The sequence below is a fragment of the Nannobrachium achirus genome (genome assembly GCF_963921795.1).
Source record: "Nannobrachium achirus genome assembly, chromosome: 14".
NCBI lineage: Eukaryota > Metazoa > Chordata > Actinopteri > Myctophiformes > Myctophidae > Nannobrachium > Nannobrachium achirus.
The window spans coordinates 23,617,164-23,642,163 of NC_137821.1; the positions used below are offsets into that span (position 1 = coordinate 23,617,164).

Sequence of the window (25,000 nt, forward strand, 5' to 3'; positions counted from 1 at the left end):
GGTGGTGGATGTGTTTGGGCAAACATTTTGTGTACGCAGGAAGGTATGTGTGTGTGTTGCGCGCACGTGCAAACGCAGTATGTACTTGTATACCTGTAATTCTGAGTACCTGCCACCTTGTGCGGCAATCATATTCTCCCTTTAAAAGCTGCGCGTACGCGCGTGTGCGTGTGTGTGTGTGTGTGTGTGTGTGTGTGTGTGTGTGTGTGTGTGTGTGTGTGTGTGTGTGTGTGTGAGAGAGAGAGTGAGATGAAGGGGAAAGGTGTGTGTAGTGTCTCTAGCTTGCAGGTTATTAGCCTCTGTGACCGGGGATGCCCGGTGAGCTGGCAAGTAGAACAATGTTTTCCCAGGCTGCCTTATGGGTCGACCACACCTACGAACTACACTGGCTGGCACGCACGCACACACACATATACACGCGCGCGCGCACGCATGCACGCACACACACACAATTGCATTACTATACTGCACTTGTGAGGACATCAACGTTTAGTCAATTTGCTAAATGCTTTTGTACCTACTTTTTTTTGCATTTCCTTTTACCGTAACCGAAAATATCCGCTCTACACAAGCTCATGGTGTGAGCTTGTATACCGTTTTAAGTGCGTCCCTTGCTTGCAACTATAAGGAAGTCAATTTTCCAGTTCAAAGCGGAGCTTTGTTGGCATGAGAAAACGTGTGTTTACTTTGCCAAAGCGAGTGTAGAAATATAATCAAAACGATTGAAAAATGGGAACATAATATACAGTTGGAGGGGGGCACAGCATTGTGTAAACAGAGCTATGTCACATTGTGTGAGTCAGAAATACCGTAACCCTAACCCCAACCCCTTTAGAAACAAATATCTAATCCTAACCAAACTGAATCTTTTCCTAACTGTAAGCCTACATTTATTTATTTTTATTTTTTACCATGAAGCAACTATTTCTCTTAAAGGACCAGGAAAATTGTCCTCACCAATGTCTATTTCTCTAATTCTACTATACTTGCGGGGACATTTGGTTAGCACTAGTATAGTAATACAGACGCACGCACGCACGCACGCACGCACACACACACACACACACACACGCACACACACACACACACACAAGCACACACTCCACTCTCCCATGCCCCGCAGGTGATCGCCGGCAGCTAGAATACCGAGCCACACAGATAACAATTAACGTCTGGCTTTATACCGCCAGTGTGAGCGCTGCCGGCTCATAGCGCTAACAGATAACAACGCCCCGTTAACTGTGCAAACATCCCACGGGTTGTGTGGTCTGAGTTTTTGTTTCCTCCTACACCGCGGTTCTACCTCGACAGAAAAACCACGATAATCCCCTCTATCTGGTGTATTGTTGGACTCCGGCCGCTATTCCGTTTTCGGATGGGAATGCATCCGTGTCCACTCTACATTTTAACTACTTTAACCATCATTTTATGCTTTATCTACTGAAAAATAGCAGATCTACAAGCTCGCAGCGCGGCACTCGCTATTTTTGGAGCCAATTTGCTCAGTCTTTAAATATCTCTGCTGCTGTCGGGCCGAAACCATAACTCCAAAATGTTAATTTTCGGGAAAATGAGCTCAGGTGGAGTTGGGAGGTTTTGACCGAAGGGCTTTTTACTACTTTTTCATCGGTTCAATATTTTTTAACCAACACACAGAACGTAAAGGGTGTTCAATAGCCCTGATTCATGCCAAAAAATCTAAAACCTCAAAAATGGAGTTAAGAGGTTTTGGCCAGACAGTGACCATATATTGACCCGATTCTATAAATGTCTTCTATCGTGTTTCTATCATCGGTGGTTCTCAATCATTTTCATGTCAAGGACCCCCGACATTTTAGGTATTTGTCCTGCGGACCCCCAATCTCTAAATAATGTCGTTCCAGGGACCCTCCAGCAGCAAAGATTTGAGTTACACAAATTTTCACTATTTTTTCAAAAAATAGCAGATCTACAAGCTTTCTGCGCCGCTGCGCGGCACTCGGTGCCGCGCTGCGAACTTGTATATCTGCTATTTTTCAATAGCTAAAGTATAACTACAATATAACTATATAATTCCAGGTCTTAATAGGCTAATGCCAACCGCCATTCCCTTCCCTCCTTTCCCCCCACCCACCCGTCACTGACATCTTCCCGGACCCCACGCCTGAGAGATACTGCCACTCGGGATGCGTCACAGTCTCTGTCTTCTTCACGCTAGTTACTTAAGTGTTACCTAAGTGTGCTTCCGGTGGGGCGCTATAATGTCACCGCGCGGCGCCCCCCCAGGTGTGTTCGGCTAGCTTAACCCGCTAACTGATAACGTTTGGCCCTGTCAGCCCGGTGCCAGCGCTCGGCTGTGAGGGGAATGAATAAGCGCGGTGATTCATTTAGCGAGTTTCTATCTGTCCCCCCGGCTCCCTTCCCTCCTCGGTGTTTCTATCTGTCCCCCCGGCTCCCTTCCCTCCTCGGTGGTTCTATCTGTCCCCCCGGCTCCCTTCCCTCCTCGGTGTTTCTATCTGTCCCCCCGGCTCCCTTCCCTCCTCGGTGTTTCTATCTGTCCCCCCGGCTCCCTTCCCTCCTCGGTGTTTCTATCTGTCCCCCCGGCTCCCTTCCCTCCTCGGTGTTTCTATCTGTCCCCCCCGGCTCCCTTCCCTCCTCGGTGTTTCTATCTGTCCCCCCGGCTCCCTTCCCTCCTCGGTGTTTCTATCTGTCCCCCCGGCTCCCTTCCCTCCTCGGTGTTTCTATCTGTCCCCCCGGCTCCCTTCCCTCCTCGGTGTTTCTATCTGTCCCCCCGGCTCCCTTCCCTCCTCGGTGTTTCTATCTGTCCCCCCGGCTCCCTTCCCTCCTCTGTGTTTCTATCTGTCCCCCCCGGCTCCCTTCCCTCCTCGGTGTTTCTATCTGTCCCCCCCGGCTCCCTTCCCTCCTCGGTGTTTCTATCTGTCCCCCCGGCTCCCTTCCCTCCTCTGTGTTTCTATCTTTCCCCCCGGCTCCCTTCCCTCCTCTGTGTTTCTATCTGTCCCCCCGGCTCCCTTCCCTCCTCGGTGTTTCTATCTGTCCCCCCGGCTCCCTTCCCTCCTCGGTGTTTCTATCTGTCCCCCCGGCTCCCTTCCCTCCTCGGTGTTTCTATCTGTCCCCCCGGCTCCCTTCCCTCCTCGGTGTTTCTATCTGTCCCCCCGGCTCCCTTCCCTCCTCGGTGTTTCTATCTGTCCCCCCGGCTCCCTTCCCTCCTCGGTGTTTCTATCTGTCCCCCCGGCTCCCTTCCCTCCTCGGTGTTTCTATCTGTCCCCCCGGCTCCCTTCCCTCCTCGGTGTTTCTATCTGTCCCCCCCGGCTCCCTTCCCTCCTCTGTGTTTCTATCTGTCCCCCCGGCTCCCTTCCCTCCTCTGTGTTTCTATCTGTCCCCCCGGCTCCCTTCCCTCCTCGGTGTTTCTATCTGTCCCCCCGGCTCCCTTCCCTCCTCTGTGTTTCTATCTGTCCCCCCGGCTCCCTTCCCTCCTCTGTGTTTCTATCTGTCCCCCCGGCTCCCTTCCCTCCTCGGTGTTTCTATCTGTCCCCCCGGCTCCCTTCCCTCCTCGGTGTTTCTATCTGTCCCCCCGGCTCCCTTCCCTCCTCTGTGTTTCTATCTGTCCCCCCGGCTCCCTTCCCTCCTCGGTGTTTCTATCTGTCCCCCCGGCTCCCTTCCCTCCTCGGTGTTTCTATCTGTCCCCCCGGCTCCCTTCCCTCCTCGGTGTGCCTCTCTGACTCCCGGAGAGCCTCGGAAAAATGGTACGGAGGAGCGCTCAAGGCCAACTGAGAGTACCGCGTTTCCCGTTCGGTACAGTAGTGGTTCCCCAAACGTTGTCGTGAAAATGTGAGGGATTGTCAGTGCTCTTATACTGTATGTCAAGGGTCTTCAACAGGGGTTTCCGGGACCCCTAGGAGGTTCTCAGAGTTACTACAGGGGGTCGTCCGAATCTTTGTGTGATAGGAACTTTTTTCCCCCCCTTTTTTATATTAACCACTTGAACCGTAGTGTCCATATTCTGCGTGAGAACTTTAGCCAAAAGTGGATTGTCTATTTTCGGCAAAGAAGTTTGGCGTAGAGGGGAAAAAAGAGCAGATTAAGTACAGAGTGAAAGGTCAAGTTTATTAAGTATTGACGGTTCAAATGGTTAAATATCTGAAAACACAAATTGACAGGAATCCAAAATATGTGAGTGTGAGTGTGAGTGTGAGTGTGTGTGTGTGTGTGTGAGTGTGAGTGTGAGTGTGAGTGTGAGTGTGAGAGTGTTTGTGTGAGAGTGTGTCGCTCATGCACTCGCGTGTGCCACCGCTTGTGTAAAAGCTCAGGTCGCTCGCACGAACTCTGGCATTTTTGGCAACGCGGAGCGGGAGAAAGGAAGGTTGTGACGCGTGAGCCTATAATTTCCATGAAGCGGTGCCTTATCGGCGCGGTGCAGACATCTCCCATCTAAAGTCACACATGGTCTGTGATGAATGGATCTGGACAGGAACCTACTGTACGGTACAGGTGGATCTCCATGGGCTGATAACACCCTCCTACACAGCAACGTCCTGAGGGTTCATTTAAACCCATTTGGACCTGAAAAATACCTAAAAAAGTCGTAAAAAATCTCAGATTTGCACAAATTTTCAAGATTTTTTTAAAATAGCAGATCTACGTGCTCGCAGCGCGGCACTCGGTGCCGCGCTGTGAGCTTGTACATCTGCTATTTTTTTTATAGTTAAAACATAAAATAATGATATGCGTTCCAGGTCTACAATAAGACAATTTTTGGCTTGTCATTATTAGTGGGGGAAACAATCCATGTTTTTCCCATTTTTATTTTCAATTCTTCAAAAGTTTCCACAAATCCATCTGTCTGTCCCTCATCCATTTTTCTTCTCAGTGGGTTGACCATTCAATCTGAGCATTTTCTCATCCTTTATTTTGGATCCCCATTATCTTCCACAATAGAAATTGGTCTCTATTGTCTTCCTGGGTTCCACATGAAATTTCAACAATAAAACCAGAGAATAGATCAAATTAAAAAAAGGCAAAACAGACATAGTGATCAGCAAATAAGTGAAGTTACTCTGCATCTAAAACAGACCAATATAATGTCACTGTCGGGCAGAAACCCGTTTCAAATTAGTATATTTTTTTCCGCAAAGTAAAGCCCTGCTTCACCATCCAAGATTGTCGCACAAAACTAGTGAAAATAGCAGATCTACAAGCACACAACGCCTCGCACTGCGAGGCGTTGTGTGCTTGTAGATCGGCTATTAGGTCATTTTTAAAATGATCAGTACAACATGAACACTTTTGGACATACAAGGTTATTTCCACCCGACAACGAGAATAATCACATATACAAAACCTTGCTTATGTGCACTGACTGGCATATTGAACAGGCAGTGAGGAAGGAAGCCAGTTCTTCACTTTTGCCAAACTGAAGCTGTTTATATGAACGTTTTAGTGAACTCTCACTCCATTAAGACTGCTGTGGGCGGAGATGGAGGATGAGGGAGTGACTCAGAGAGAGCAGTGTCAGGGCGGAATTGATTGGCAGGTGTTTCCAATTGTATAACTGTGCTCTCGTCTGTATAGTTCTGTACCTGTGCTCAGGGCTACGCATGATGCACGCACAAACGCACGCACGCACGCACGCACGCACGCAAGTGGTGTCAAGTAACTTAAGTACAATTTTGAGGTATTTGACTTTACTTGATTATTTCCAATTTCCTTTCGTCCAAAATACTTTTACGTCTACTCATCTCGGATCCAAATATTGTACTTTTACTCAGCTACATTTGTTTGAAGACTTTAGTTACTTTGTAGATTGAATATTATTACAAAACATACATTAAACACTTCAACCTTATATACTTTTTGGCCATTTGTAAATAGCCGATCTACAAGCTCACAATGTGTCCCAATGATTTTTATACATTTGAGAACTTGAAAATGGGACATTCTGCGTAATGAATGTTTTTACTTTTGGTACTTTAAGTACATTTTGAGGCCTAAAGAACTTTGATTTAAATGCATAGCAAGTCCCAGCAAGGCTGGGCTAACGTAGCCTATACCGTACTCTAGACTTGATGTACCGATATATATATATATATATATATGCGTGTGCTCAAAGCAAGAGAAGCTTTGACCGCAAAACGGTCTCATCGATTGTGTCGGCAACAATCCACAGCAGCACTCAACGTCCTACAGAGCGAGTGTGTAACATAACGACCAATAGGTGGACTTTTTATACACACATCATGGCTGTTCTCATGCGTTGTCGTTGATTAGCATTTTTTGCCACAGGCTGTGGGATCTGTGGTAGCCTAGTAGTTGAGACCCTAAAGTCACACGTCTGCACATGTGAATCCATACTGGCTTGAGTGGTTAACTCAGAGAATGTTTTCTTTCTTTCTTTCTTTCTTTCTTTCTTTTTTTCTTTCTATGCTTTATCCGCAGAAAAATAGCAGATATACAAGAGCTTGTAGATCTGCTATTTTTGAAAAATCTTGACCAATTTGCGCAAGTCTTTGAATATATCTACCCGATTCTATAAATGCCTTCTGTCGTGTTTCTATCATCGTTGGTTCTCAAACTTTTTCATGTCAAGGACCCCTGGCATTTTAGGTATTTGGCCGCGGACCCCCATCTCTAAAAATGTTGTTCCAGGGAACCCCCCCCCCCCCCCCCCCAGTAGCAAAGATTTGACTTACACAAATTTTCACGATTTTTCAAAAATAGCAGATCTACAAGCTTGCAGCGATAATTCCAGGTCTTAATAGGCTAATTTCTTTATTCATTCATTTCTTCACTTTTCTTCTTCTCTCTTTCCCCCTCCTTCTCGCTCCCTTGTTTCTCCTATGGGTTCAGTTTTTAGACGCCTCGTTGGTATGATTGTTGAGAGCAGCGCTATCGCCAAAGCGAACAGAATCTCATCCATTACAATAGATAAATACAAATCCAATCACAGCCAGATCGAAAAAATGATTGCGCTGCAGGTTTGTTCCATGACAGATAACTGATGAAAAATAGTGATTACGGGTAGAAAAAGCAAGCCTTTCCATTAAAACAGTTGCGTCCCAACCTCGTCTGGATCAGGGCCCATGCACTTGTGAATTTCAAAAGCATTAGCGGGCCACCCATCGTAGTTAGGATCCTATTTATTGGTATGAAAATGGGAACACATGTTTTAAAGAAAGAATACAATGACAAATGTCTTTAAATTATTTTTTAATAATAATGATAATGATACTTTGCAACTGTTACTTGCAATCAAGTTTCTCTAGTCTAGCTTCACAACACTGTGGAAAGAAATAACGCACCTGGGTTTGATATAAACGGATTAAAGGTGTGGGTAATAGTCTCACATACCACAGCAATTAAAGGGAAACCAGCCAATCGGAATCAAGGAATGGAACTAGCCGTTTTACAATGTAGACTTGTCTAGGTACAGTTGCAAATTGTACTCTTTTATGGAGGTTTTGGAGGAGGGTAGGGAGTCACTACACACTGGTGGTAGGGCAATCGACAATTTGGCGACATGAATTCATCCCCATGTTTGTGCCAAATCTGGGGGGAATGAGATCAGATGACAATATCCAGGAGGGCATTAACGAAAAAGTCGACAAGTCGGCTCAGTCGACTTCATTACACAAGTCGACTGCCACCAGAGAAAGTCGAAAGTCGAAGTAAAAAAAAAAAAAAAAAAACGAAAAGAAAAAAAAAAAAAAAAAAAACGTTCTATTGTGAAAATAGCAGATCTACATGCTGGCGTTGTGAGCATGTAGATCGGCTATTTTCACAATTTCTGCCTCTATATATTTGACAATTTGGACAATGTTTAATTTGCCATTTTAGAGGTATTAAAAAGTCCTTAAATTGGCACTTTAGAAATGTGAAGATACCCTCTATACACTTAAACCTTATGTTGGTTTGTTTACAGTTACAGTGAGAAAACAATGTTTCACATTAAGTTAATCATCTGGGGACCCCCCAAAATAATTAGGGGGTCGTGTCGTGTGTGATGTGTTGACGTCATCAAACGATAAAGTCGACTTCAACGCCACTTTTTAAGTCGTTAATGCCCTAATATCCAATGAATCGCTGCATTAAAACGTTCCTTCTCTCTCTGTCTCTGTGTGCCTCCAGGTTCAAGGACGACAAGGGCTATGTGCTGTACCCTCAGATCGGGGACCGGCTGGACCTCATCTGCCCGCCCCTGGAGGGCATGCGCTCCACGCCGGAGTACGAGTTCTACAAGCTGTACCTGGTGGCGTCGCGCGAGCAGGCCGACCGCTGCGAGGTGATGGGCCCGCCCAACATCGTGCTGACGTGCGACGAGCCCACGCGCGAGCGCCGCTTCACCATCAAGTTCCAGGAGTTCTCGCCCAACCTCTGGGGCCACGAGTTCAAGAGCATGCACGACTACTTCATCATCGGTGAGTACTGGGGGCGGGCGAGGTGTGTAGAGAGAGAGAGAGAGAGAGAGAGAGAGAGAGAGTACTGTGTGTGTTTGTGTGTGTTACTGTACGTGCTAGGGCCAAATATCCCCATAAGTATTATTGCGACCGTCAGGTTGCAGTTACTATGAAAAGCTCCACCGGCTGTCTGTCAGTCAGTCTCTCACGTTACGTCACACTTTTGGCCCTACTCTTATCTCCGGCACCGTTGCCCCTATCCATACCAAACTTTTCACACACACTCCTTGGATGGCAAACCACAACCTCCGCCCCTGTGTGTGTGTCATTTCTCACATGCCCCCTCTTCTAGCGCCACCATGAGGTGCGACCTGACGGTCGCTTATCTCCCGATCAGGGAGTCTTACTGGTGGTTACCGGTACACAGTTTTGGGAAGTTTGGTTTACAATTAGGAAAAGAGTCAGATTGGGGTCAGAGTTAGTTATTTAGAGGTGTAGGAGATTATGGTTAGAGTTATGCACCAGTGTCGTTCACCAAAGAATAGAACATCTACAAACGCACAACTCATGAGCATGTAGCATGCAGATTTGCTATTTTCGGTAACGCTTTAAAAATGGCAAAATTGCATTTATAAAATGTGGTTGTCCTCACGAGTATGTAATAGCCTACAAATGTGTGTGTGTGTGTGCGTGCGTGCGTGCATGTGTGCGCGCTCGTGGTGCAGCTTTATTGTGGTGTGACCGTGAGGGCGGGTCGAGGGGTGGGCTGCTTATGATTGCATGGTTGGACTCTGATTGGGCCGTTTGGAGTGTTTGTTTATTCCTGTGAGGGTGGTGGTGGGGACAGGCCCTGTGGGGTTAAAGGGATAGTTCACTCTCCAGTGGAGTAAAGTAACTAAGTACTTTTACTTAAGTAATGCACTAAATACAGTTTTGAGGTATTTGTACTTTACTTGAGTATTTCCAATTTCCAATACTTTTACTTCTACTCCACTACATTTGGGATTGAAATATTGTATTTTTTACTACATTTATTTGAAAACTATAGTTTAGTTACTTTGCTGATATACATTATATTTTAAAACATACACAAACCACTTTAGCCCTATTTTTTTTATCTTGGCTATTTGAAAATAGCCGATCTACGATGCGATGCGTTGTGAGCTTGTAGATCTGCTTTTTTCAAACATTTTGTACTTTTACTTTTAGTATTTTAAGTACATTTTGATCCCAATACTTTTGTACTTTTACTCATGCAGATCTACAAGTTCTGAGCGTCTACAAGATCTGAGCATCACGACGTGTCGTGATGCTCAACTTTACTGACTACTTAAATGCACAGTTGCACAGTGTGTGTGTGTGTGTGTGTGTGTGTGTGTGTGTGTGTGTGTGTGTTCTATTAGATTGTTCAAGGTTGATTTTATGCCTTATTATGTTCATTGTGCGCGATAAATGAGAACGGCTGCGCGTGTGTATATTGTGAGTTAATTGCATGATTGTTTCTGTGTTATTGTGTCATAAAAGTTTGTGTGTGTGTGTATGTGTGTGTATGTGTGTGTATATGCGTGTGCGCCCGTGTGTGCGTGTACTAGCCCATGTTTGTTTTCACATGCCTCCTTGTGTGTTTGCGTTGTGCGTTGCTGCCGAGCCCGGCTCCCAGGCCTGTTTATTGTTATTGTCAGTCCCGCGGTGACTCGGTGACTCGCGGATGGCGAAACGCAGTTTGTTTTGGTTTACTCAGGAGGATTGTTTGGAGTTAGGATGTGTGAAGACCCGATGAGGTCATCAAAGCGAGCCGGGGCCAAGTGTTCGTATCGCACGGAAAGATCTTGGAAGCGCAAAAGGTGGCGTCGACTGAAACGCGCAAGGTTTTCTTTTTTGTTTTGTTTATCTTTCTTTTCTTTTCTTTTTTACCTCCCTCCTTTTTAGATAGAGCCAGGGAGCCACAAAGCATTCAGCACTTACAGGCACAATTGGAATAATGGAATCAGACGCAACATTCACACTCGCGCTTGTGTGTGTGTGTGTGTGTGTGTGTGTGTGTGTGTGTGTGCGTGTGCGTGTGCGTGTGCGTGTGCGAGTGCGTGTGCGTCTGTGTCTGTGTCTGTGTGTGTGTGTGTGTGTGTGTGTGTGTGTGTGTGTGTGCGTGTGTGTGCGTGTGCGTGTGCGTGTGTGTGCACTAAACCAAACATTGGCACTGTGAAAACACCTGAGGGCAGTGGTGTAAAGTAACTAAGTACATTTACCTTAAGTGCTGTACTTGAGGTATTTTTTGAGGTATTTGTACTTTACTTCCAATACTTTTACTTCTACTCCACTACATTTCGGATCCAAATTTTGTACTTTTACTCCACTACATTTATTTGAGAACTTTAGTTACTAGTTACTTTGCAGATATAAATTATGATATTATAAAACATACATAAACCACTTTAGCCCTATTTTATGCCGTGGCTACTTGAAAATAGAAGCTCACAAAGCTAAAGTACATTTTGATGCCAACACTTTCATACTTTTACTCAAGTACATTTTGAATTCTGGACATTTACTTGTAACTAGCCCTTACCCGTTCAAAGATATGAGCTCCAAAATGATGTGCAGTGTGTGGGTTATGGGATGTGCACTGTGCATACAGTATATGAGAGATGGAAAGTAACTGTAACTGGTGCTTGCATGATAATATGTAGGAGCATCAATGTAAGAAATACCCGTTTCGTTTAATGGCTACACCCCCCCCCCCCCACCCGCCCACCCGCCCACGCACACACCCGCCTGCCTGCACACACACACACACACACACACACACAGAGAGAGCTGGTTAAACATGTTGCCTCATGCTAGATGCAGAATAGATGAGCCTCAAGCTAGATGCAGAATAGATAGTAGATACACCATAAAAATGCTAATATACAGCATACGATTTGTGAAAGTGACAAACGGGCTTCACAGTTATGTTAGGTGTGTTCATATGCTAATTGTGATGCGATTTCAGATCAATTGCTCCAGCCACTGAGGAGAAACGCTGTGACAGACAGACAGACATTCGCAAAATTATAGTATAGATGGAGTACATCTAAGGTGCAATATTGATACTTGTGAGTACTTTTTCCACCTCTGACTAAACCAAACATCGGCGCCTCGAAAATACCTGAGGGGAAGCGGAGAGGGAGAACAGTAGAGAAAAAGAGAGATGGAGAGAGGAGGGGGGGAGAGAGAGAGAGAGAGAGACCCCATGTGATCTTTCTCACAGCTCTCCTCCCACACACCTGTGAGCAGGACTCACTCAGGTGTGCAAATGCTCTTTTCACTGCTTTTCATGTGTGGCGAGAGGGGAAGGGGGGGGGGGGGGTCTGCGTAGGCGGAGAGCGATGAGGGCTGGACCAACACAGCCAGGAGAGAGAGAGAGAGAGAGAGAGAGAGAGAGAGAGGGAGAAGAGAGGCACACAAAGAGAATTACCAGGATTTTCTCTGTGTGCGTTGTGTGAATTGGAAGAGCGGGGGTTCTTTTTCTTGCTCGCGTTTGATCCCTTGTTTCAGGTGTGCCTATGCGCACCGTGCCCGCGGTGCGCCAAGGACCCCTTAGTTGAGAGAGAGATGAAGCAGGGACCCCCACAACCTGTTCATAGATTCCATATAGTTTCATCGTTTGACAGCACAATCATCAGTGTATTTTGGATTCATGTCAATGTGTGTTTTCAGATATTTAACCACTTGAACCGTCAATACTTAATGAACTTGACCTTTACTCTGTACTTAATCTGCTCTTTTTCCCCTCTACACCAAACCTCCTTGCTGAAAATAGCAGATCTACAAGCTCACAACGCCTCGTGCTGCGAGGCGTTGTGAGCTTGTAGGGTACGCTACATGTATAGTGCCATTACTATGAGACATCTGTGTGCCTCTAAGATTCCATGAGCACGTGAATTTCATTCTCATAGTAGAATGGTCAGTTTACTACTGTGCAGTGTGCACGCATTGGAGCAGAAACATGGTCGCTCTGTTTGAGGAGAGGTTGTGCGAGGCAATCCATCACAACCCGCATCTTCATAAAGCCTATGAAGACAACCCCACGCGCTTAAATTCTGGGAAACTTACTGTCGGAGGAGATCAAAGTGTGCGCGGGCAGAAGTGGGAAGTATCGGTGAGTCAGGTTTGTCTCGCAGGAAGCTCGCGTGGAATGCACGCACATCTGCAGATACTAAATTATATCATCATGAACAGAACTAAAACGGGAGGGGGCAGACAGACTGGCCCGTTAAACGTGAACCACTACAAACGTCAGTCGTAATGAAGCAGGCAGCGATGGCTGAACCCAGATCAGCTCGCACTCACCTTGCTCTCGCTGTAAATGCACCCTCGGAAACTGCTCTCTGATGTGTGTGTGTGTGTGTGCGCGCGCGCGCGCGTGTGTGTGTGTGTGTGTGTGTGTGTGTGTGTGTGTGTGTGTGCGTGTGTGCATGCGTGCGTGCGTGCGCGCGCGCACATTCTACTGGTGCCTGCTTTCAAAAGATTCATTCAAAGCATTGAAAGGTGCGAGGGCCGATGTGTTGTATGTGGAAATCTGAATGGCGGAGAGGAAATGGAGTCAGAATGAGAGGGGGGGGGAGAGAGAGAGAGGGGGAGGGACGGAGAGAGAGAGAGAGGGGGAGGGAGGGAGAGAGAGAGAGATACACAGAGCAGACTGTGTGAAACAAACAGACTTACATGAACTCTTGATCTTTCAGTGTGAACGGAACCGATAATCAATGAACGCGACTAATCAATTCTCTTCCCTTTCTCTCTTGTCTATTATTCCTCTTTATGACAGCTCGGGCGCTGACTGTCGATGTAAAAAGTACAAATCTGACTAGATACCCGAAGAATGGCCGATTATGCCGCTAGATTACGGAAAATAAGACTGAAAAGGGGAAAGACATTTGGTACGGTTAGTGTACAAACACGAGTCCCTCCTGTAATCAGGGTCGATACTGTCTAATGATGATAGATGATGGAAACAACCGGCCTCTTAATGGAAACAAATTGTTCTCTGAACTCCGGGCTCGGTGTGTTGCGCAGGTACAATAGCACACAGTAAAACAACACAGCAGGGCTCCTCGTTTGTGTATGCTGCTCTTTCTTTTACAGATGTAACCACAAATGTGTATAATTTGCGACCGAAGGTTTAGTATGTGGAACGGCACATGCTGACTCCGTCCGTCTGGATGTCTGGACGTGTACACTGACATCGCAGTGATGTCAGAGCGACAAACCGCTCTGACATCACTGCGATGTCAGGGGAACCACTCATAGGACTTTCACATAACGAATAACCTATGTGAGCATGTTTGGGCTCTCACAGCATATCTCCATCCATATACAGTACATGGATCTCCATATATGGTTAACTGGTCCGATACACATCACTGGCCAGATGGCCAAGACATGGCGCGACCTCGCTTGTCGCCCTGAGGCGTCTTACTAGTCTCTCCTCCTTTCACTTCCAAATCATTAGATTTTCTTTCCCCTCTCTCTCTCTTGCTACACACCCATATTTATTTTTGTACTCCTCTCTTTCTCTCTCTCTCTCCTCTATCCTTTGATAACTTTCTTCCTCCGTTCCCCCTCTCACGTTTCCATTTCCATTGTTGTCCTCTTGCACGTGCCCTTCTTCTGCCCTTCTTTTCCAAAAAGTATTGGCCAAAAATATCCCGATCTACAAGCTCGCAGTGTATCGCATCGCGACGCATTGTGAGCTTGTAGAGATGTCATTTGCATCGTGTGACATAAGTATATAAGGCTTGAATGTTGATTCTGAAAGTGCACCCTTAAGGGGCCATTACTGTCAAGAGTTAAAATAGAGAATAATTCTCTCTCTCTCTCTCTCTCTCTCTCTCTCTCTCTCTCTCTCTCTCTCTCTCTCTCTCTCTGTGTGTGTGTGTGTCTCTCTCTCGTGTGAATACAGTGAATGAATACAGAACATGCAAAGCTAGGTTAATTAGAGAATCTCCCCCTAGGGCAAACATGCATATATTACACACTACAGTTATAAACATACTGACATTAGCACGCAATCAGGCAATACACACACAACCAAGAGCCTGTACTTGCAGCCTGCCCACGGACACACACACACACACACACACGCACGCACGCACGCACGCACGCACGCACGCACGCACGCACACGCACACACGCACACACACAGAGTCCACAGACAATAGGGGGATATTGGCCCAAATGAATGAATTCATCATGTTCTCAGAACCTGGGAGAGCAGTGATAGTATAATTCTAAATGTCAGTTCCCCCGAATGTTCCAGACAAAAGCCGACTAGACTTCCCTCGCTTCTCTTGCCTTCTCAGACTCCTCGCGTGCTTTTTTATGTGTGTGTTTATCTGTGTGTGTGTGTGTGTGTGTGTGTGTGTGTGTGCACGTGAGTGTGGGAATGTGCATTTTTTTTGGTCTGTGAGCGTGATGAGAGAGCAGGTGGTCTCGCACACAAAAACGGTATATTAATGTTACAGTACCTAACAGTGAAACAGCTCTCTCTCTCTGTGTGTGTGTGTGTGTGTGTGTGTGTGTGCGTGCGTGCGTGCGTGCGTGCGTGCGAGCGTGCGAGCGAGCGAGCGTGTGACCTTGCGTTGGAGGCCTCATTGATCGGGCCAGCCTGTCGATCGATCAGTGTGGTGTGTGTGTGAGCGCAGATAAAGTTGTTTAGATCTCTGGACGCTCTGTTTGACCGGGCCAAAAGGCCTCCAGAGAGTAATGTAATTGATTGATGGATTGATTGATTGAAGACTTTATTAGAAGTTTGCATAGAAAAAGGTACAGTTTCTTGACGGTGCAGTTCACTGCTACAAGGTCAACTAAAAGGAGATCCTAGAAAAGACTACGCTTATTTCCATAGGACACCATTGAAGTATCTCATATAACATTGAATGACAGACGGATAGAACACAGTACTATGCAGTAGATATAGTAAAAAAAAAGTAAATAAAAATAAAATAAACAGTGCAAAGAATATAGGTAAATACAGAGAAGGGTCAGGGGAGGCTGGGCTAGGTTTGTTATTGCCAGTTGCGAATGGCTGCCGCCTGTAACTTACAGGCCCTGTAAGTGGTTTTTCAGGGCGATTTTTAAAGGATGTAATACAGTGTTAGTTAGTCTCCTGTGAGCAAGCATCGTTAAAAAGAAAATGACTCGCTTTTCGTGTGTCTTATTAATAACCACACAAACCTGAGCATCTATCAATGTTCTTGGCTGAACATTCAGTGAAAACAACTATCTAGCTCGCTTGTAAGATAATTTTCCCCCAGTCTTGTTTATTCACCTCTGTGTTCTGCTGAAAATAAAACACAAAGCAGGACACAATAAGAACCTGTGCATCTTCCCTCTCCCTCTCCGTCACAAAGCACCACATGTGAGCGTATATATATACAGTAGACTGAGGAGAAGGACGCAGGGTTTACTCCCCAAGTTTACAGGGGCACAAGGGGGCCAGGCGGGCCCAAGGTTGAGAGTACCATAACACAGGCATTGCAAGCAGAATCACCATCTTGCCGTCTGTTACGCTATAGCAAGAGATTAGGTGTAGAGGGAAATAATAACAGCAGACCCAGTATAGAGCCCTGGGGGACCCCCGTGGTCCCCGAGCAAGACACTTAACCCCTGACTGCTCCCTCCCGGAGGGCCAGTCATAACCATGTGAGCAGATGGTTTTGGTTCCCCTTAAGTGGTTAACAAACAGCATCTAAATAATACCTGCGTACGTTTCTCAGTATTCAGTGGCCTAGTGGTTCTCAATCATTGTTGGCTCCGGGCGCCCCTGTAAAATAAAGTTTTCATCCACGGCATCCCTGAATTACATTGTTACTTTGTAGCACCTTTTGTCATATAAACGGCACTTAAACATGTAAGGTTAATAGTTCTGACAAAGATACAGTACAGTATGTCACGAGGAGAAACTGGAGAGAATATTTGTGGGGACATTCTTCTTCTTTCGTGTATCATCGTCCTTGATAGGCGTTTCACGACTTAAACCCCAGCATTCCTACTCTAGGGGAACATTCACCAAAAAAAGCCGATCTACAAGCTCACAATGGGTCACAGTGTGACCCGTTGTGAACTTGTAGATCGGCTATTTTTTGGGGTGAAGAGACTTGGTGTACTGTAGGCCCGAAAAAGAACACAGCAAGTACAGTTTAACTGGGTCCGTTTTTTCTAAGTATAGAGGTGTGGTTACGGGTAAAATTCAAAATGTTATCAAATTATTCTGAGGCAGCCCTGGACCTGGCCACAGCACCCACGTTGAGAAACCCAGGCCGATCTCAATGTTGCGTTTTGGCCTCTAAACCAAGGGTCTTCAACAGGGGGTCTGGGACCCCTAGGGGGTCCTCAGAGTTACTACAGGCGCTCCTCCAAATCTTTGTGTGATAGTAAGCTTTTTCACCGTTTTTATATTAACCACCGCCAAAAATAGCAGATCTACAAGCTCACAACGCCTCGCAGCGTTGTGAGTTTGTAGATCAGCTATTTTCGGCAAAGACGTTTGGTGTAGAAGGGAAAAAGAGCAGACTAAGTACTGAGTGAAATGTCAAGTTAAGTATTGACGGTTCAAGTGGTTAAACACAAATTGACACGAATCCAAAATACAATGATGATTGTGCCGTCAACCAATGAAACTATATGGAATCTTTGAAAAGGTTGTGGGGGGGTCCCTGCTTCATCTCTTTCTCAACTAAGGGGTCCTTGGCCTTAAAACGCCCTGCTCTGAACTCTGTGTGTGTGTTGTTTAGTACAGTATGAGCACAGTGGGTTACATTGAACGGCGTCACGGTTATTTAACAGCACTGGACAACGACGGCATCGCTAAACAAAGAGCGGATTCATTCTGGACTAGAGTGACGCAGTGCGACTGATGAGGACAAACAACTCTGATGACCTCCTTCACGCTCTCAGATTGAGAGGCGTGCCAATAAAACCCAACGATCTCGGCCCCCCTCCCACCCTGCCGCGTCTGTCGGAATCCGCTTACCGTCCGCTAAAAAGACGCGGCAAAGACAAACCAAAGGGCTGAACTTGACAATCACCTGTGACCGAACGCAGTGTTTTATACCAAGGGTCTTCAAACAGGGGGTCCGGGACCCCTAGGGGGTCTTCAGAGTTACTACAGGGGGTCCTCCAAATCTTTGAGTGATAGAAACCTTTTTTTTTACCTGAGAACTTTAGCCAAAAATAGCAGATCTACAAGCTGAGCTTGTAGATCGGCTATTTTAGGCAAAGGGGTTTTGTGTAGAGGGGAAAAAGAGCAGACTAAGTACAGAGTGAAAGGTCAAGTTTATTAGACGGTTCAAGTGGTTAAATATCTGAAAACACACATTGACATGAATCCAAAATACACTGATGATCGTGCTGTCAAACAGTGAAACTATGGAATCTATGAACAGGTTGTGGGGGTCCCTGCTTCATCTCTGTCTCGACTAAGGGGTCCTTTGCCTGAAAATGTTGAAGACCCATGTTTTATACTATGCCGCAACTACACAAAAATGTGTTTTCATACGTGAGCTATAAGTGCACATTGGTGTTGACAAAATAACCTCGTCATGTGTTAGCAGTTTAGGGTTTTTTAAGGTAACCCGTTATCTGAATTAAAGCCATACTTGAGGCACACGGTTGGGGAGCAGCATGCAGTTATTCCTGTTATCAGCGCATGAATCAGATCCCTGCTTCCTCCCCGGTTACCAGCACTGCTTCCAGAACGCCAGCGTTCGCCGTTCATTCACACACACACACACACACACGCACGCACGCACGCACGCACGCACACACACACACACACACACACACACACACACACACACACACACACACACACACGACTTGTACTTAGTTGCGTGCCAGTCAGCCAGTGTTGTGCACTGAAAATAGCAAATCGTCACTGTGGGGCAGAAACCTTGTATCTCCAAGTTTCAAATGCGCACGTTTTCTTTTTTCATTAAAGCCCTGCCTCGTCATACAGTATATTTACTTAAAGGGGAAGACCACCCATTTTCAATATTGAACTGTGTCATTAATATACCTTAGAGGAGTTGTGTGGAAATAGAAAAGAAGTTCCCCCCCCTTCTGTGTTGCCTAGAACTGGAGGATTGATTTTGGGGTTTGTATTGTAAAGTACAACTTGATGACATCACACATTGTACTTTACAATACAAACCCCAAAATCAATCCTCCTGTTCTAGGCAACACAGAAGGGGGGGAACTTTTTTCTATTTCCACACAACTCCTCTAAGGTATATTAATAACATATTTCAATATTGAAAATGGGTGGTCTTCCCCTTTAAGTACTGTACTTTTGAGGTATTTGTCCTTTATTTCCAATTTCCAATACTTCTGCTCCACTACATATCGGAACCAAATAGACCTATTGTACTTTTTACTCCGCTACATTTTTTTGAAAACTTTAGTCACCAGTTACTTTGTGGATTTTGATTATTGTCACAAAACATATATTAACCACTTCAGCCCCTAAAGGAGAGCAAATCCCTAGCCTCCTTCAAAATAGGTATGAAAAGTCACCTTCAGACAGCTGCTACCCGTGACTTGTAAATAGACTAAGCCCCCATGCCCCCCCCCCCCTTTTTTATTATTCTTTTTTCTGCCTTTGTATTTGATGTTATGCTTTTGAAACTGATATTATCCTAGATTAAAGTACTATGTTCTATCCGTCTGTCTTTCAATGTTATATGAGATACTTAAAGTGTGGTTCCTGTGGAAATAAGCCTTGGCTTTCTAGGATCTCCTTTTAGTTGACCTTGTACCAGTGATTTGTACTGTCATGAAACTGTACTTTTTTCTATTGCAAACTTCTAATAAATTCTTCAATCAATCAATCAAGCCCTATATACATTTTGGCCATTTGAAAATAGCCGATCTACAAGCTCACAATGCGTCACAATGCTATTTTCTAAAGATCTTTATAGTTTATGAAAACTTCTGCATTCTGCATATTGAGTACTTTTACTTTTGGTACTTTAAGTTCATTTTGATGCCAATACTTTTGTACACATTTTGAATTCTGGAATTTTACTCATAAGAGATTATTTCTATATTGCAGTATTGAAACTTTCACTTAAAAACATTTGAGTACTTTTCCCACCACTTGGTATCAGAGCGACAGATGCCTGCATGCGTAAACGATCAATAGAATATTCAACGGTGTGGAGTCAAACGAAGGGTTGATATTCAAACTTTTACACGTGTCTAAAAATCAAACGTGATGTCCAGCACGTGAGGAGGAGATGGGGGAGGAGAGGAGCCCACCGTAGCAGGCATGCGTACCATTAGTAAAACAGTGATTTTGCTGGTGATGCATTTCAAGCGACGCATGTTTTAGTGTGATGGTCCCCTAAGGCTATAGTCCTTCACACAGCTGGCCTGGTTTTGAATTCGGCCCGAGGCTCTTTGCTACAATGTCCCTCCTCCCTCTCTCCTTCCCTGTACTGTCTGTCACTGTCGCTATCAGAAATGCCTAAAAAATATAATCATGAACTACTTCAACGACTGCCCATTAGTCCTACATGTCATTAGTCTTACTTTGGTTAGGGTTAGGTTTTAGGGTTAGGTTTAGGCATAGTTTTACAGAGATTAGGGTTTGGATTAGGTTTAGGCATAGTTTTACTGAGGTTAGGGTTAGGTTTAGGCATAGTTTTACTGGGGTTAGGTTTAGGCATAGTATCATTCAACAGGTTAACATTCACCAGATTCGGACTAATGGGATGTAGGAACAACCGCGTTGCATCATATATTGTCTCTTTTCACTGAATGTTCGCCTGTTTTCCCAAATGATCTCGCCCCCAGAATAGGGAAAAGCTAGGGTTCATGTGGTTGAACATATAAAAGAGAGAAGGGGCGGGGTAGAAAAAGAGAGAAAAGAGGGGATATGGGGGGCCGGGGGGAGAGATAAGATGACAAGAAAGGAAGGATGAGGAAAGAAAGAGCAACACAGAGAGAGCGACAGACAGACAGAGACAGACAGACAGACAGACAGAGAGAGAGCAGTGGTTCTCAAAGTGGATTCCAGGGACTCTGTGGGTTCCTTTATGGCGGTCTAAATGGACCCATACAGTACAAGTCTGTAACTCTGACAGTGTACAAATGGAACCAAATGGACCCTAACGGGTTCATTTGTACACTGTCAGAGTTAAGGGAAAGGCCTTGAAATGTAAACATTTAAGAAACACTGCAGATACAGCGGTCATCCTGCGATGGAATGAAAAAGACCAGATTGTGGGGGCAGGGGGAGTACTAGCGAGAGAGAGTAGGTGGATGGAGTGAGAGACAGGAGAAGGACGGAGCAGGAGTAGGAGGAGTGGAGGAGAGAGGGTGGAGGAGGAGGGCGGGTGGTGCAGTTTGTCATTAGATGTACGGTTGACACCAAGGGGAAGTGAGCGTCAGCCTGACACATGCGACATGGCAGCCTGTCTGCTCGCTGACACCGAGACAGCACGGTCACTTTCAATCACCGCAAGCCCCCTGTCAGGGGAACCACGAGCACGCATGCACGCACACACACACACACACACACACACACACACACACACACACACACACACACACACACACACACACACACACACACACACACAGGGGCGTCACAAGGGGGGGAAAAGTGGGACTGAGTTACTAGGGCCCAAGGTGGAGGGGCCTTAATTATTCTATACTTTAGTTATTGAAAAATAGCAGATATACAAGCTCACAGCGCAGCACCGAGTGCCGCGCTGCAAGCTTGAAAATCTGCTATTTTTGAAAAGTCGTGAAAATGGATGCAAATCTTTGAATATTTTTAAGCGAACATTTGTAACTCAAATATTGCTTCTGGGGGGTCCCTGGAAAGAAATATTTTGAGATGGGGGTCGCAGGGCGGCACCGAGTGTCGCGCTGTGAGCTTGTAGATCTGCTATTTTTTCAATAGTTAAAGCACAACATAACGCAGTGAATCCTTGTACCCAGGGCCCAGAATTTGGTGCGACACCCCTGCACACACACACACACACATACATAGACTCACACATCACCACACACATGAATGCAGGCACACACAAAGATATTTTTATATATAGATATCGTCGTTGTCGGGTGGAAACCTCGTATCTCCAAGTTTCAAATGTGTACATTCTTTAGCAAAGTCTGCTTCATCATACAAGGCCGTCGCACAAAAGTAGTGAAAACAGCAGATCTACAAGCACGCAACGCCTCGCGACGCGAGGCGTTGTGTGCTTGTAGATCGGCTGTTTTCACTAGTTTAAATCATTTTCAAAATGATAAATACAAAACAAAGGGTTTTGGACATACAGGGTTTTCACCCGACCACGACGATATACTATACAGACTGTTTGACCATAAAACATATATGTGGTCTTGCGCTGCCCTGGTACACCGAAGAATGATTGCAGCCTCACACCCAGTCAGAGGACACGGCGAAACGCACAAACTATACATAGGTTGTGTGATCTTTCCCATACACACACACACACACACACACACACACACACACACACACACACACACACACACACACACACACACACACACACACACACACACACACACACACACACACACACACATGCCCACACACACATGCCCACACACAAACGCTTTCATGCACGCGCGCGCGGGCACAAACACACTTGGCACTCGGTGTGTAATATATGCATGCTCACGCGGGCCGTACACAGGGGCATTCTCAGAATGTATGCACTGCCACACGTATGAGCATACGAGCTGCCTTGTGGTTTGCAAACGCACACACACACACACACACACACACACACACACACACACACACACACACACACACACACACACACACACACACACACACACACACACACAGACCTGAAGATAGCTCCAAACTCCATCTAAGCACACTCACTCACTCACTCACTCAAGCACGCAAACACACACACACAAACCTGACTGACATCCTACCATCTGTCTCGGTACACGGCGACAAAAACACTGCAGTCCCATTGCTACTGGCCCTCCCACCTCCACACGACGTGTGTGTGTGTGTGTGTGTGTGTGTGTGTGTGTGTGTGTGTGTGTGTGTGTGTGTGTGTGTGTGTGTGTGTGTGTGCACGCATGTGTGTGTCTCTTAGTGCAGATAGTCTGGACATGTGTCATAACACTCTGTATTTGCAAATTTGTGTTTTTGGTCAAGTGCATGCATGCATGGGTCCAAATGAGCGGGTGCGCGCACACATGTGTCTGTTTGCATGTGTGTGTGCGTGTATGTGTGTGTGAGAGAGAGAGAGAGAGTGTGTGAATGGCTCCCAGTCATGTGTTTAGTGAGCAGGGCCCCCGGGGCTTCATGGAGGGCCCGGCGCTGCCTGCCGCACAATGGCAGAGATAAACAACCCCAACTAATATGAATAATAGAAGAGCTGACTGGAGTCTTTATGCTCCGAAAAATAACTGTCTGTGTGTGTGTGCGCGCGCGCGCGTGTGTGTGTGTGTGTGTGTGTGTGTGTGTGTGTGTGTGTGTGTGTGTGTGTGTGTGTGTGTGTGTGTGTGTGTGTGTGTGTGTTTTGGAGGGGGTTGGGGGGCAGGTTTATGAGTTTGGGAGGAAGTTAATTGTCTATTGTGTGGTGTGTGTGTGTGTGTGTGTGTGTGTGTGTGTGTGTGTGTGTGTGTGTGTGTGTGTGCGTGTGCGTGTGCGTGTGTGTGTGTGTGTGCGCGTGTGTGTGAGTCAGTGAGTGATTGCAGAGAGTATAAGTATGGCAATGATTTGCATACCAGTGTATCTCGCCGTTTCTTTTTCCAGACTTTATTTTCTTTCTCTTTGACTCCGCTATTGTTTTTTTCCCCCCCTTACATCCAGCCTCCCCCTCCCTCCCTCTCTCTCTCTCTCTCTCTCCCTCCCTCCCTCTCTCTCTCTCTCTCTCTCTCTCTCTCCATCTCTCTCTCTCTGTTTTTCTCCGTCTATCCGTCTATCCATTTCTCCAACCATTTTAACTCTGCCTCGGATTTGTCTGCCTATTTGCATGCGTGAGTTTGCCAGTTTGTTTATTTGTTTGTGTTTGTGTATGCACACTTGTTGTGTGTGTGTGTGTGTGTGTGTGTGTGTGTGTGTGTGTGTGTGTGTGTGTGTGTGTGTGTGTGGGTGTGTGTGGGTGCGTGCGTGCGTACAGGCGTGCGTGCATCTGTGCGCTTTTGGTTTGTTTTTCCATTTATGCATGTATTAGCGTTTGTTCCTGGGTGTATTCTTGTGTGTTGTCCATTCGGGTTTGTGTCTGTGTACGTGTGTGTGTGAGGTGTGAGGTGTGTGTGTGTGTGTGTGTGTGTGTGTGTGTGTGTGTGTGTGTGTGTGTGTGTGTGTGTGTGTGTGTGTGTGTGTGTGTGTGTGTGTGTGTGCGTGTGTGTGTGTGTGTGTGTGTGTGTGTGTGGTCCTAATTGTGGTGCCCGGCATCCCCGGTGCAGCGTGTACAGACAGCAGTGTGGTAGTGTTCAATAATGCAAGGAGCAGTCACTGGTTTATTTAGCAGGGTTAAGCTGAAATAAACGCCACTGCAGGCCTGAAGGGGGGAGAGGGAGAGAGAGAGAGCGACAGAGAGAGAGAGAGAGAGAGCCTAGGAGTCATAGATGGGCAGAGAGAGAGAGAGAGAGAGAGAGAGAGAGAGACGGGAGAGCGGAGAGCAAGGGTGAACCAGGAAGACAAAAAGTGCCGCACTGCAGCCGCCCAGCGAGCTGCACTTCCATGCCACACTCAGCTCAACTCAACTCAACTTTATTGCCACATGCATATTTAACCGCACGTACTCCTACACAGGCTGCTGGGGGCGATGCGTCGGTCAGCGGGGGAGTGTTGGGCGGGAGGAGGAGTATACGGCGAAGGCTCTGCGGCCTCCCGGTGGGGGCTCCTCACTCACTGGCAGGCGAGTCGGTAGGAATACGACTGCAGTGACATGTTCGTGGGGAGGAATAGATTGGCATGACGACTACATTGGCTAGACACTTTGGCCCTTGTCCTTTGAACAAGTACATTTCCCATTCACTTGTCCAGGCAAAAAAAGCCACATAAAGATTTGCCATTTCACAGTCATTTATTTTTTTCTTTGACAAATAAATAACACCCCCTTTGGCCTCCTCCACCCTCCACTCCATAGTATTGGCAGTCCATATGCTGCAATACAAAACAAAGCTGATAGGAGTGTCACAAGAAAAAGTTAAACCAAGAGCCACTTGTCCAACGGACAAGTTGATTTTTAATGAACTTGTCCATAAAGATGTATTTGTTGTCCCGGACAACAGGACGAGCCTTAATGTCATGCCCTGTGGGGGAGAAAAAGGGGCAAACAATAACAACAAGAGTATTGTCACAACAGGGTTACAGCCTACAGGTGCAAAAAAAGGGGAAGAACACGCCAGTCCAACGTCTCCGACTACGTGTCTACGTGTGTGGTTAGGGATAGGGTTAGAGATAGGGTTATGAATGGGGAGAGCCGGACAAACGCAACGTCGGAGTAATGCGCGTCAGAACAAACGCTACGCACCCGCAAAAAAGTGGGCGTTGGAAAGAGAAAGAAAGAAACAGGAAAAGCGGTCAGACATCAATACGAGCAGTGTGAAAT

General features: G+C 46.2%; 1 protein-coding gene across 1 annotated transcript in view; it reads left to right on the forward strand.

Annotated features, from left to right (window-relative positions):
* efnb3b (ephrin-B3b) overlaps positions 1-25,000 on the forward strand; it is a gene marked incomplete at both ends in the record, with an annotated part of 158,158 nt that overhangs the window by 67,581 nt on the left and 65,577 nt on the right. The window contains one exon of the mRNA XM_080742163.1: positions 8,122-8,411. Coding sequence (XP_080598289.1) covers positions 8,122-8,411 — 290 coding nt within the window. The remainder of the gene's footprint in view (positions 1-8,121; positions 8,412-25,000) is intronic.